Source organism: Tubulanus polymorphus, chromosome 9, assembly GCF_964204645.1.
Source record: "Tubulanus polymorphus chromosome 9, tnTubPoly1.2, whole genome shotgun sequence".
NCBI lineage: Eukaryota > Metazoa > Nemertea > Palaeonemertea > Tubulaniformes > Tubulanidae > Tubulanus > Tubulanus polymorphus.
In genome coordinates, this window is record NC_134033.1 from 15033669 (window position 1) to 15048716 (window position 15048).

Here is a 15048-nt window from a genome sequence, read left to right on the forward strand (position 1 = left end):
TGCACAACCACGAAAATGCATAAACGTACTCCTCAGGAACAAATAGATTGAATCATCATAGAAATCATTCTCCTCTTCAGCCACAAATAAACTTAAGTCTTAAATAGTTGTGTACATAGCATTTATTAGAAATATACAGAGGCGATTTTTCAAAAGTTTTAGGAATATTTCGCATATCAGTAATTTTTTTACGAACAAAAGAAAAAAAAGTTTCTCCTTAAATGCTTCAAAGCAAAGTGTATATAATCCCCATGATTACTAAAGGTCTTCATTATTCTTTTGACCGCATGAAAATTTCAGGGAAAAAATCACGATCAAATTAAAATAATCTAATCCAATTACAAGATAATTACGATTAAATGCATTCCATTTCATTTATATTTTTGCAAAAACAATTTCCATCATTTTAGAAAACTTGTTTTAATCCTAATCAGTTTATCCGGGTTTTCTAAATATATACAGCTTTTTAATGATCTGAACCCTGTTCTACAGTTCACAGTCGAGTTGAAATTATTAGCTCACTTCAAATGACCCTAACTGTCGAACTGGCCGACGGACCCAGTTCACGGCTCATGGTAAACCTCCAAAATTAAAATTACGAAGTTCGCCATCCATTTTAATGCTACTGCTCGCTAAAATGCCAACATTTTCCAGAGAACAAATTTGCTCAATCTATCTCAAAATCATCGCAAAAACTGGATTCCTTATAATGCTGCCAAATTCATTATAACGCCATGTGTTTTTATTGGTCCCAACCGCGACATTACGACAGGACTTTAACTGTAATTCATTTCAAATGCTTAAACGGTTTAGTCAAATTGAACCGTGAAACTCGATCATGGGATTACGCAATTTCTTACCGACTCGTTTGAACCGGAATCCTGGACACCCCCACCATTCACACACTACAAACCTCAAGAGCATGTACGCCAACTGAACATAACATAATTATAGTAATAGTTGTATCTTTTTACTTAAAATGCGACTTATAAAATAGAATACTCTCTAAAACAGCAAACTCCTTTTTCATTTCAAACTCCTTTCGTCAATTACCTCACAAAGAATAGAGATAGTTATTTGATACAAAACCACCTCGGTTTAGTCTCTGAGTTAATTATACTAATTAATGACAATATTAATTAAGATTAACTAATTACACGGATTAATTAATAAACAATGTAACTCGTTTCACACTCATAACCATCACTGACCGACCGTGACCCGGTTAATCGACATCCCACTTACACACGGCTTTCACCAAGCCCTCGGTTCAACAATAATCAACAATCCAATAAAAATTTAGTTAATTATTCTAATCGCTCTCCGGCTCCTCTTTAATCTTCTTTTTCTTCTTATCCTTTTTTTTCTTCTTTTTTTCGGGCGTCTGCTGAAAAAGTTTAGAAGAACAAAATTTTGATTTTGTTTCGATTGTTTTTTTTCCAATTATTTCATCCGGCGACTCGCGTTTTACCTCTTCCGATTCGTCGCTCTTCTTTTTCTTTTTCTTCTTCTTTTTCTCCGTGCCACCAGGTGTCGTCACCGGTGTAGCCGGAGCTGATTTCATCTCTTCATCGGAACTGCTACTACTGTCGGATTCATGTTTTCTCTGTAAACAAGAACATTTTTTCACATTTAAGAATTTCCAGGTCTCATAAATCGATGATTTTCTCGCGTGAAGATTTTCTGTTCTCAGATTGTTTAAAGAGTTTTCATTCAATCGTGGTCAGAAGAACGAAAGTTTGAAATCATCATTGAACAGCAAGAGAAAATCCAAAAACACTCGAAGAATCAAGTCAGACCTAAGGCCCAACTAGTGAATCTTCAACACAGACCCAACCACATGAATTGTGAATGACGTGACGTCCTAGCTCACCACATGGTGCTACCTTACCCTCAGATAATATACATAGTGAAAATTAGTTCATTTTCAATGAATTTTACCAAACTTCCAAATCCAAATGTTATCAAACCCATCATCCAGTAGATATCAGATTCTCTTTTTCGCTTATTGATTTCAGTGAACATTACTTTACAAATTGGAAAAGTTGGCTCAAATTTATCGAAATTAAGAAGAAATTGAAGCCCGGTTCCTTAAGTAACCACTAGTGACACCTATTAGACTCTCATTCGCCACAGAATCGGTGCCAGAACTGCATTATTTACATTCATTATAAGAAGATTTTCTGTTCTCAGATTTTTAAGAGTTTTCATTCAATCGTGGTCAGAAGAACGAAAGTTTGAAATCATCATTGAACAGCAAGAGAAAAATCTAAACACTAACAGTTGAGGCCTTGTTGGACCAGTGAATTCTCAACACAAAACCAACCACATTTCATTCAATTTAAGAACGACATGAAAAATTGTAAATTAGGGGCCGAACTATCGATCCTCGCGAGGAATTTGAACCGAATGACGTCCGTGAACCCTGCCCAATAAGCCCCAGCACGCAGGTTCCTGCAAACTTAACCGTGCACAAGTCCGACGATCAGATTCGAATCCCTGCCGAGGGAGCATAGGGCTGAACGCGGAGAAATTTTAAGATTCGTGATCTCACTTCGCAAAGTTTTTCTGTTCTCAGATTTTTAAGAGTTTCATTCAATCGTGATCAGAAGAACGAAAGTTTGAAATCATCATTGAACAGTGAAAAATGCAATGACTCTAACGACGAGAGTGCGGCCGTCTTTGGACCGGTGAATTCTGAACACAAAACCAATTCAATTTAAGATTCGCATGAAAAATTTGAAATAAGGGGGGCCAAACTATCCATCCGCACAAGGGATTCGAACCCGATGGCATCGCGAACCCATGAAATTGTATCAGGTTCGAATCCCAGTGAGAAAGGATAGGGCTGAACGTGGTGAAATTTTAAGATTCGTAATCTCACTTGCTTCGCGAATATTTTTTGCTCTCAGATTGTTTAAAGAGTTTTCATTCAACCGTGGTCAGAAGAACGAAAGTTTGAAATCATCATTGAACAAGAAAATTGTATCCCCTGCTAAGGGGGGCTGAATTGGTCACTTCTCACTTCATGCATCAAGTTTGAAAATGAACGAAATTCTACGAATAGCATCTAATTTCGAGCACTGCGTATAATCTACAATCTAGTTGAATCGCGGTATTTTCTAAAACAGATAAATTTCGACATACCTTTATAGGAGTGGCAGCAGATGAGGTATCTAAAGATGGCGCCGCCGGTGCCGGAGTTGCGCCTGCCGTTGAGAATCTATTCAACGTATCCATCAGATTCGATCCACTAAAATTATATAAACAAAATATTCATAGTTTTTATGAGACAAAGAGACCGAGAAAAGAAACTAATTTTCTATTTCCAGGCATTTCTTACAGATCAGTGAATCTAAAAATCCCTCTGATAATTGTGGGGACTGCTTCTTATAAAGAGGTTACTTGTGCCACTCATCACCAGCAGGAACAAGACACCAAAATTCGAATTGCCAGGAATTTTCCCAGATTTTCAAGAAAAGTGTCACAATGCCTCATGCCTCATTTTCATGATCTGCAAGATCCTTATAATCTACAGCCAAAAACTTACTTTTCTGGATAAATATTTTTCCAATTGGCCGGCGTTCGTTCGTTGGGTTTTCCGCTCTTTTCGAGGAGACCCTTTGCGATGAGATCCTTTTTGATTTCTTTCACCTTCGACGCGTGAGGTCCAAGACCCCATTTGCGCGGGTACGTATCGCGTTCCATGATCACTCGTTTGATTTTGGCGACGATTCCATGACTACACGTCGCCATGACAGCCGTCGTCATCTGAGCTACAGCTACAAATACGCAGACAACATTCATTGTCACCTAGTTCTAAATAATTCTAACCGAATCCTGGTACAGGGTTCCTATATATCAGTCATTCCTGGATATAAGACATTTTCAAGGAGAAAATTTCTCTAATTTCAATGAAGCGTCATTATATCCCAATTACAGAAGACTCCTTTATCTGATCAGTACTGTTTATCTCAGTAAATCATTAATTCAGCCGTTTTTAAAGCAAATTTCTACACTCAGTTTCTAATTTTGTAAACTGCCTTTTAAAGGCTAAAAAATCCTGGTTCCAACTGTACTAATTTAAGCGTTGTTCTCTAAAAACTATACAATTTTCAAATTGCCTATTTCTTAAAATCGATTGGAGTTTTTCGGGAGTTTCGGGCTGCTTTAAAAACATTTTGTTTCAAAAATTTCCACAAATTCTATAATTAGTCTTAGCTTAGTGATTTTACGTGATATTATTTACCTAAAGCTATTGCTTCTCCTTTGGTCGTTACGACTACAATTTCGTCGTTGAGTTCGATTCCGTCTTCGTATCGTAATAAACCGGGTAACATGATCTTAGCTCCGTAACAAACTGCATTTACCTGCAAAAATACAAACTCGCAATCAATATATCTTACTAACTGTGGCCCAGTTCTGGTCTGAAAAGGAATTCCCTGGGCTCAGTTTCATAGACTGAGTATCAAAGTTATCACTAGGGGTTAATCCTCAATCTGGGTGACAACCACCATCGTAACAATGAGAAACCATGGTTATAACTGACTAAATATTCCCAGGGATTATTTCTCTTCCACATCTATGAAACCCAGCCCTGATCGGTAAGAATCCTGCGAGATATTTCTGCGGATTTCAGACGCTTACCGCAGTATCCTTCATGATGATGCGTTTATGAGACGTCAACAGAGCCTCGAGAGGTTTAATCACTCGGCGCAGGTAGTTTTCATTTTTCTGATGATCGTACATCCACTGAGCGTCCAACACGTCGTGCATCGTAACCATTCCTTCCTATAAATAGTGAATTCAATTTAAATATATTCACACTGTCAAACTGGTGTGTGCCAGTACCCGATTTATACATTCAATACTGTTCTCAGAGATTTAGAAATATTTTCATTCAATTTCATTCAGTAGAACGAAAGTTCTGAAACATCATCGAACAACAAGAATCCATATAAATCAAAATACCCAGCCATTGGCAGACGACACAGATTGCCTTATTAGTTATTGCCTTATTTCTCTTTCAATTTCATTCAGTAGAACGAAAGTTCCGAAACATCATCGAACAACAAGAATCCATATAAATCAAAATTCCCAGCCAGTGGCCGACGACACAGATTGCCTTATTAGTTACCTTTTCTGATTGGATTCCGGATCGAACTCGTCGGAGTTCCTGCATCTGTCCTCCGACTCCGAGCAGTAAACCGAGATGTACGCATAGCGTACGGATGTAAGTACCGGCTTCACAACTCACCCAAATAATACCTACATTAAACAAAGAAATTATTATTCCACATTCATTGTCATTGAAGATTTTTAAACCTATTATTTACAGAAAGCCAGAGACCAGGAAATAAAATAGAATTATATTTCAACAATTCACGGACCCTTGACTAGAAAATCCCCTGACTAAATTATAAGACATCCTCAGTTGAGGTTGTTTCTTATTAAGAGGTTCCTTGCGTCACTTGGCACCAGCAAGAATAACAAGACGCATACAATTCAAATTACCGGACCTTTCCCAGATTTTCTCAGTCAGAATTCCTTGACTTTTTTATTATCATATTATTATATTATATAAAACTTATACAGCGCCTAAATCCAAAAGACTCTAAGACTTTCCCCGATTTGTACCGGAGAAGCCTCCAATTTTTCAAAATAACCGTGATAGAGAGAGAGAGAGAAGGCTAGAGTAGCACTGAAATAGCTACCTACCCATCTTCATGTCTTTGTTATATTCGAGGAGTTTGCTTTCGTAAATCGTGCGAATTCGCAGCTGTCGTTTGACGGCCGAAATCAGCGGCGGACGTTGAAATAAAGCTCCCGTCAACGATTCTATCGCCTGTAAAACAATAACGATCGCACAAATCAAGATCGGAACGTCGTGTGTGTGGATCGTGGTTAACAACCAGGCTGTCCGAGGAAATAATATCAAAACGACCGTCCTGAAAAAACTGTTTGTTTGGAGAGACACTGACCCCTAGAATATTTTCATGTTTTATATATTGTTAAATAAGGCCCAAATTTGCTAAGTTCAGCCGATTTGCAACCCAGTGGATTCTTACTACAGATCGGGGAATCCTCAACTCCCAGGTATTTTTGTGAAACTTGAACAATAATTCCTTGACTTTTAGAGAAATGAGTCTGAATTCCATAATTTTTTTGTCCAAGGAAAAATAAATCATGAATTCCCTGATTGTCAGTAATTTCACAGATGAATAAGAACCCCGAACCTCCCCAACAATTCTTAGTAAATAAGGGAAGAATCTACCTACACTTAAACCCATGAAACTAGAATAGGTAGTCGTATTTTTTCCAACAAACAATTTTTTGTCTTGAGACGACCCGGATTAAGAAAATATCTAATAACAACAAAATTAGGCATAAAACAGGTCAGAAAAAGATAAGCACTCATTGATTTACCTTTAAAACTTGTTTTTTATCATCTACGACGCTGTGAAGACTGAACACGCAGACGTATTCTTTACCGGCGCTCTGTTGAGATTTCACCAGTCGAGTCGCGCGTTCGATACAAACTATCAAACAACCCGTCACTTTCGGATCCAACGTGCCGCTGTGGCCGGTCTTCTCAACGCGTAGAATACGTTTAATCCAAGCGACCACTTCGTGCGACGACGGATTCGACGGTTTATCCAAATTGATAAATCCGGCCCTGAAATGACGAAGACGTAAGAAATTTGAAAATCAGTGAAATAAAGTCAACATAAGTCCAAGGGGAATCCATTCACAGCAAATTTGTCCAGACTTTTACAGGGTTCATACAGATCAGATAATCCATAATTCTTATAAAATTTCCTGGTTTAAACCAAGGCGCCGGTTGCATAGCCATGGCTTAGACTTAAGACCAATCTAAGACCAACTTAGTTCTATAGCCAATCTAACAGCTTAAGATTTAAGACCACTTTTGGACTTAATTCACGACTGTGCAACTGGCCCCTGGGGCAAGTTGCAGTAGACAAAGACCAGTCAAAGACCAACTTAGTAATCAGTTTTTGAAAATGGCTCATAGAATTGAGTTGAAACGTTAAGCTACCAGATAGTTTTTCTTTTTATTGTGGGTTTTTATCTACCAACTTAGTTCTATAACTAATCTTAAGACCAGTCTTAAGTTTTAAGACCACTTGGACTTAAGTCAAGACTGTGCAACTGGCCCCGAAATAAAAGTTTGTTGTTACTATGGTATTTATCCACTGGTTATCTTTATTAACCAACTTTTGAGCAACTGAATTCCATGATTTGCAAGAAGAGTTACCGTTAACCTATCGAGAGCTTCCATTTAAAATGACAGAATAGCCCTAACCCGTAATCAAATATGAACTTACTTGACATGTTCTGCTATTGGTCGTTGTAACGGTGAACAGCCTGATGGGATCGGGGTATACGTATTTGTTCTTACGTTCAATTTATCGTAATTCTGAAAATACGCGTTTCGAACCGGTCACAAAATGGAAACAATTTTCAATTCATACAACAGCGTTCAAAAACACCTGGAAACATTGCAGAAAAATCTGATCCCTGATTCTGTTTTACCTAGTCATCTTAAATGCCTTGCCTAGTCATCTTAAATGCAGTAAGTCTATTGAGTGTTTTAAAAAGAATTTAAAAGCACATTATTTTAGAATTGCCTTCAATTGAAATTGTCTTACTGAACGTTCACTGTTTTTTAAATTCAATATTGTAATGTTTTTGTCATCATATTTTATTGTACGTTGTATTTCTTTATTTGTAAGTGCTCTGGAGCAGTTTCATTAATCTGGACAGGGCACTAAAACATGTATAATAATAATAATAATTTACAAACAGGATTAACTCCTAAAAGGAATTAAGATTTACTGAATCCAGTGATGAATAAATAATATCCTTTTTTGTGAAACTATACTCTAAACTGGATCCTGAATTAATAAATTCATATAAATTTCCTTTGTTGTTCTCAGAGATTGTTAAGAATATTTCATTCAATTCTAATCAGTAGAACGAAAGTTCTGAAACATCATCGAACAACTTTTCACACACGAATCAAAGTATGAAAGTTACAAATTTCAAAGTTTGTTTATTCCAAAAAGACCGACAAAATTCTCGAAAACACGATTGATTGAATAGAGGTGCGTTAGAAGAAAATTGCTGATTTTTGACGTGTTCTAAAATGTTACAAATTCCTCTATATTTAATTTATTTCAAAAAGATTAGGAATCATTAAAACATAATAGAAGAATAACAAACCTTCAGTAAAAGCGGCCATTGTGACGTTTCTAATTTCACTCCTTTCGCCTCAGGATCGACATGGAAACTTTGAGAATGTTGAGCTTCCTAAAAAAATAAATAACCGATCAACATCAATCATCGACCCTCGTAGCAGGCACACCACACATTGTGGTGATCGATCACAAAGAAAGGGAGTTTAAATCTTCTGTGTAAATCCTATACTTACACCTAAAGCGATGCTCTGTCTCTTTTTCTTATCTTTCTTCGCACTTTTTGGAGACTCTAAATATAAAGAACAGTATAGGTTTATATAGAAACTAGACAACTTTTAAGTAACAAGCCAAAATGCAAGCAAGGCAATCGAATCAATATAGACTTTATGATGGACTTGTGACTCAGCACTAGCAGTACACAATTGCCACATGTTGCATTATTTATAGGAAAAAAACAGTCTTAACTAATAGTGCGATGGTATCAGATTCAGGTTTTAGGTTTTATTTGGATTTATCGCCAGTCCGTGGATGCGATGCGGATATTTTCTACTGAACGGATAAAACGCAGACTAGCCTCCTCGAGCCGGGGTCGCCGTTTCGAATAGAATTAAACCCGTAAAAGATAATTACGACTCTCAATTTTTACAGATTCTACTGCATATAATACGGATACGTGTTTTTGTAAACTTTATAGATATTTTTAGGATTTTTTTCGCTCATAAATCGAAGTAAACAAACTATAACAACTCACCCATACTTTCCCACGTGGAGCTGCGCGCGCCTATATCAAATATTGAAGAGATATTTAATTTCGCGACTTTTGAAAATCGTTAAGAAAATAAACAAAAAAAATTCTATATAATAATTTTATGATTCTTCTTTGAAAACAATTCTTTAACAAGATGATTACCAAGATTACCAAGTTTATCAGTTGAAAAAAATAGTTAAATCCGCAAAAATTACCATCTTTAGCCTGCAATAATTGGGTTCGAATCCCGTTGTTGGATGATCGCAAGACTTCATATTCTATCGAATTACTCATAAGACTTACGAGTTACGATTTACGAATTACGACTTACGTTTTACGAGTTACCACAGGGACCTGACAAAAAAAATTTTGACCCCAGTATCCTAGGTACTATCAAAAATACATGTATTTTGGTACTATATATAATTATTATTTGTAAAACTTTCGAAATCTGTCGAGAACGACATGTGTTGGTTCTCTTATATGATTCGTTGATGTCTCTCTTATATGATTAGTTGCTGTTTCGCGCCATGTGTACTATACTGTAACCTTATACTGTGGTAATAAAGTTAGATGTTGTTTAGATTCACAAAATACAACACGCTCTTCGACTTTACTCCTTCGGATCTGGTCAACTCTCTGTGGTGATAGTCACTCCATCACAAAATCCAACTTATCTACCATCCCCGGCCACATAATCAATTATTATCTAGAGATGTAATCAACACGATCCCTACTAGATTTTGGTCAATGTCACCGTGTCACACTGCTTTCTCCGTCCTCTTCTCGAATTCGAATCGTGCGACTTTTTCCGTCAACAAATGTCAACCGGCCCAGTGTTATGTGCAAAGTCGTTTGGTTTTGCCATTGAATCACATAATCACACAATCATGTCTTCCGAACGTGTAAAAGTTTGCCAGTTGGTGGGATTATTTATTGGGTTGGAAAAAAGAAGTACATTGCAAGAATAAAACACAGGGGCCCCTATCAGAGTTGTAGGTAGTATAAAAACTGTTTGATTAACAGATTATCTTTTTTACACTACCTACAACTCCATTGGGATCCCTGGGTGAAACTGATTGGCCAACAGCAATGCCCACCGCCCAGTTTGATAAAAAGGTTTAACACTTAAATCGATTCCATTTCTTCACTCATTCAGTTTATCTTAAATCGATTTAGGCCTTTATCCAGGAGTTGCTATATTAAACTTAACAAATTTCAAAATCAATCATATTTATTCTCATACAACAATTATACAAAATGTCAGGTTTGTGCTCGAGGAATTGTAACGTAAGCTCCTCAAACACTGGACTTTCAAAAACTAGTCCAACCACCATAGGCGTATAAACTATAAACGAGAGTTTATACGCCCATGGTCCAACCATAGACTCTAAAACAAAAAAGTTTATGGCCCAACCATGGACTCAATAGTCCATGGCTCTTGACTAAAACCAGAGATAAACCTGGCCAAATACTCTGGAAAGCGCAGCATCGTTTTATTCACGCAACAATAATATCTTAACCGAGGAATCATCATGCAAGTTCCTAATTTACAAACACGGGAACTGTGTTACAATAACAGTCTCCAACATAAAAGCATTAAAACTAGAGATGAGAAACTCGGATTTACTCTGGAAATCTTAGTATAAATTAATCAGTCTTAATTTCGTTTTCATTAACATTACTTTCACTAGAAAACTAGAATTTTGCCAACTTTGCCCCGACTTAAAGATTACCTAACACCTTGACATTACAAACTAAGTATTCTGACGTTTTTTCTTCCAGCTTTGAAAAGATCAACGTAATTATACAATCGGTAACTAATCAATAACACCAATAACTAAGTTTATAGCTGTTAAAACAATGTTAAAACGTTAAAAATTAGTCCTAGCTATAACTTTATGCCTTGTTATTCCTAGCTTTACCTCTCAAATGTAAATAATGGTCTCCTTTCAGATAAAGCTTTAGTTTTCAAATACGTAGATATGATCATCAAACAGATTGATGGAGGCTTAAATTGAAATCTACGATTTGTTTCAAATTTTTCAAATTGGTTACCTTCGAAAATATCGATGCCGTCAAATTTGTACATCTACAATTCAGCAAATAGTTAATATTTGTACATCAACACTGGTCTAACGTTATGTTCTATGTTTCCTAACTATGTGATATCTACACGGACAAATAGCCACAGTTGACTATGTTTAACTATGGTAAGTTGGAAGATTAAACTCACAATTCATGTTGAAACTATATCTCAGTTTAGGAGTTAACTCAACAGACCTACATGTCAAAACTAGGCACTCAACATGACATTTACCCCTAGTGACTAACTTAACTTGATCTATCTATCGACCAAGGATCGAAGACCAAAATCGTGCATTAATGGAACTTAGCTTTTATTAGACTCTCACATTGCATAAACATTATCAAATAGTTTCCTCGAAAACACTATATTATCCATCAGACTGGTTTGAAAAAGGTGATAAGCAAAAAATCAATACTTTACTACAGAAGTCGGCTATTGTCTTCGCCGCTCCTGGATTTCAGTGTTTATAACATGCACTATTATCTATGCTGCTCCTAATAAGATACACTATTGTCTTTGCTGCTTTTAAAACAGTGTTTATCCTGAATCAGTGTTTATCCATTAGCTTTGTCGCTTGAATCAGTGTTTATAAGATTCACTATTGTCTCTGCTGCTCCTGATATTTAATGTTTTAAAGAAATTAACCACCGATTGTAGAAGAATCCATCGTTGAGTGAATAATTTGTTGCTGGTTCCTCAACTTTTCATCTGGGCTTCTGCAGTTTTCATCAGCAAATGGGTCGATCAGTATTCATCTACTTGTGTCTTCTTCCGGCCAATTTTTTTCGAGATGTAGTTTGGCTGAAACAAAGTGAAGAAAGCAAAACATTTCAGACAGATTTATCATAATTTACGTGTCATTTCAAATTACAAGCCACCCTGTTTTTCACAAAGTAAAATTCATTGACGTCAATTGCTGATTTAAACCCAAATAATTAATTGCAGTAGTAGGACTAGTTCATCACTGTTTAAGACTAGTGAAGATAAGTTCAGCCATGTCGACCGGTAAATAGATTTTTATGATAGCCACTTATTAAATGATATTCATATGAGGACTGAAATTTCTATATACAGGTAATTTCATGTATATCAACTTACCTTTAAAGATTGCTGGGTTCAGTTCTGGTCTTTTCTGTGCACCGTTCCAGTTTGTAGATTTTGGACGAGTAGTTGATCTCAAGCTGGGCTTTTTCTTATAGTTGAAATTCAGCTGCAACGATTAAAAGAAGATATCCTGTAATGAAAAAATATTTCATTTAGAATTTATCGAAATAATTCCATGTATATCAAGTTACCTTTTATGATTGCTTGGTTATCGGCGATTATCCTATCAGTTGGATAGTTAGTTGGCCTCATCTGTGCACTGTTCCAGTTTGTAGATTTTGGACGAGTAGTTGATTTGAAGTTCAATTTTTTCTCATAGTTGAAATTTAGCTGCAATGATTAAAAGAAGATATCCTGTAATGACAAAATATTTCATTTAGAATTTATCTAATAATTTCCATAAAAAATCAACTTACATTTCAAGTTTGCTGGGTTCAGTATCGGTTAGAAAACAATTGGTTGATGCAATTGGTTGATGCATTTGATTCAAGCTTGGATTGTTCAGTGGGCAGAGCTTATCTGTAGATATTTGATGAGTCGTTGATTTAACGCTGGGCAGTTTCATACAGATAGGATTTAGCTGAAATGAGCAAAGATATCCTGTAATGACAAAATATTTCATTTAGAATTTATCGAAATAATTCCACATATATCAAGTTACCTATTATGCTTGGGTCCTTATCGGCGATTATCTTATTAGTTGGTTAGTTAGTTGGCCTCATCTGTGCACTGTTCCAGTTGGTCGATTTTGGACGAGTAGTAGATCTCAAACTGGGTTTTTCTCATACCGGTAGTTGAAATTTAGCTGCAATGATTAAATGAAGATATCCTGTAAAGACAAAATATTTCATTTAGAATTTATCGAAAAAATGGCAACACTTCCAGGAAGGATGGAACTTTTATATATTTCAATTCCAAGTATGCAAATTCTCATATATGAAAACGTGCCATTACTTAGTGCTAAAAAGCAGGTTTTTACGAGTTTTTCAAGAATACGTCCCCTACTATAACTAGATCACTATGAAATTTTTGTGGGCTCGAGAACTCATTAAGCCAAACCATGACACCAAAATCAACACTATTGGTTCAACAGCCAATGTTTGTGCCTTGTTGACACACCGGTACTCTATTCATTTTCAATGAAAACTGCTTCTCCAGACCATTTACATAGGCAAACATACAGTTCGCCAAAAATCAACTTACATTTCAAGTTTGCTGGGTTCAGTATCGGTTAAAATGTTCTAAGTTCGTATCAAATATCAAATTACCTTTTATGATGGCTGGGTTCATTATCGGAGGATCTCCTAAGTTGGTTGGTTGAGTTTCATCCAAATTGGCCCCTTCTGTGCACTTTTCTCTAATCAGCAGATCTTAGTTGATGAGCTCTCCTGTCGACTTTTTGAGTTGGTGTCCCTTACGATCGTGACACACCTGCCAGGAGCGAAACAGGCGGGAATCGAAGTACAGATATAGTTGTGTGATCGTCGGTCGATTTTACATAATTTTTTTTCGATAATTTTACAATATTTGGTCTTTTTTTCATGTAGTCCGAAAGTTTACAAGGTTGAAGATAATTTTGTCTAATTTTTTTTTTCGAAATCGAAATACAGATATAGTTGTGTGATCGTCAGTCGATTTTACATCATTTTTTTCGGAATCGAAGTACTTCTTTGTCTTCTTGGGTTTCGTCGAAGCTGAAATTGAGAAAAAGAAAAACATTTTGTAGTCACACATTTCTTCATCATTAATCCTAATTTACGTGGGTATCAACTTAACTTTCAAGATTGCCGAGTTCAGTATTTTTTTCGGCATCTTCTGTAGTCGCCTTCTAGCATCTTCTTCTTCAACTTCTTGGGAGTCCTGAAATGAAAAAAAGAGAAGAGCGATGAAAACCTGGTACGGAACAAAACTAATGTTCGAAAGCTTTTCAGCTCTCCGTCGCCGGTCACATGCCGAGAACACCAGACAATGAGCCAGCCAGGAATATACTGCCCTCTACACGCCCTCACACAGAACGCGAAAACCAGAATGACAACGCCTCACATTCCCCATCTAACTGCAGGATGTACTGGGCGATGTCAGTAACTGACACACCTGTAAAATTGCACGAAACACAAATAGCGCAGTACAACCAGCTTGACCGGGTTGAGATTCAGGATCTCAACTAGCACTCAAAAGCGTGACAAGAGACTTCATCCACTGACCGAGGTTGTCACAAGGACACAATGAAACTAGCACTCACAAGCCGACAAGAGACTTCATCCACTGACCGAGGTTGTCACAAGGACACAATGAAAACTAGCAATCAAACTAGAAATCAAAGAGCGTGACAGTAGAATCATCCCTCAGCCGACTCAGAATACCAGAAACAAAGAGCGTGACAGTAGAATCATCCCTCATCCGGGCGATTGATACTAGTTGAGATTCAGGATCTCAACTAGCACTCAAAAGCGTGACAAGAGACTTCATCCACTGACCGAGGTTGTCACAAGGACACAATGAAACTAGCACTCACAAGCCGACAAGAGACTTCATCCACTGACCGAGGTTGTCACAAGGACACAATGAAAACTAGCAATCAAACTAGAAATCAAAGAGCGTGACAGTAGAATCATCCCTCAGCCTACTCAGAATACCAGAAACAAAGAGCGTGACAGTAGAATCATCCCTCATCCGGGCGGTCACAAGGACACAATGAATGCTAGTAGCGTGACAATCCAGTATAACCGCTCCATTTGTATCCCGCGCAATCCCACAGATATGCCCGTCATTGACATCACTCAGCACACTTTGTAGATAGGTGGGGGCAGTGAGGCCTCGTCATCCTGGTTTTCGTGTTCCGTATGAGGGCGTGTAGAGGGCAGCCATTTCCTGACCGACGCTTTGTC

The 15048-nt window shown here is 37.0% G+C and overlaps 1 protein-coding gene and 1 long non-coding RNA gene across 4 annotated transcripts; both read right to left on the minus strand.

Annotated features, from left to right (window-relative positions):
• Nucleotides 1-116: 116 nt before the first annotated feature.
• On the minus strand, nucleotides 117-8989 carry LOC141910748 (H/ACA ribonucleoprotein complex subunit DKC1-like). Of its 2 annotated transcripts, none has more exons than XM_074801523.1 (13): nucleotides 8971-8989; nucleotides 8453-8508; nucleotides 8245-8331; nucleotides 7347-7438; nucleotides 6427-6676; nucleotides 5719-5845; nucleotides 5138-5268; nucleotides 4648-4791; nucleotides 4250-4370; nucleotides 3551-3782; nucleotides 3148-3253; nucleotides 1472-1606; nucleotides 117-1384 (listed from the first exon to the last, which is right to left on the minus strand). In XM_074801523.1, exons 1-13 carry the CDS (start codon nucleotides 8972-8974, stop codon nucleotides 1313-1315), a joined length of 1557 nt encoding a protein of 518 aa, XP_074657624.1. In that variant the 5' UTR covers nucleotides 8975-8989; the 3' UTR covers nucleotides 117-1312. The 2 variants fall into 2 exon arrangements, with proteins under 2 accessions (XP_074657624.1, XP_074657623.1); XM_074801522.1 differs by having other exon boundaries at nucleotides 117-1387.
• Nucleotides 8990-10247: 1258 nt separating this feature from the next.
• On the minus strand, nucleotides 10248-14974 carry LOC141910818 (uncharacterized). 2 transcript variants are annotated; one of them, XR_012619927.1, is made up of 6 exons: nucleotides 13429-14974; nucleotides 12822-12965; nucleotides 12577-12740; nucleotides 12352-12490; nucleotides 12155-12266; nucleotides 10248-11857 (listed from the first exon to the last, which is right to left on the minus strand). It is a non-coding gene; the product is annotated as an uncharacterized LOC141910818 (long non-coding RNA). The 2 variants fall into 2 exon arrangements; XR_012619928.1 differs by having other exon boundaries at nucleotides 12822-12989.
• Nucleotides 14975-15048: the final 74 nt, after the last annotated feature.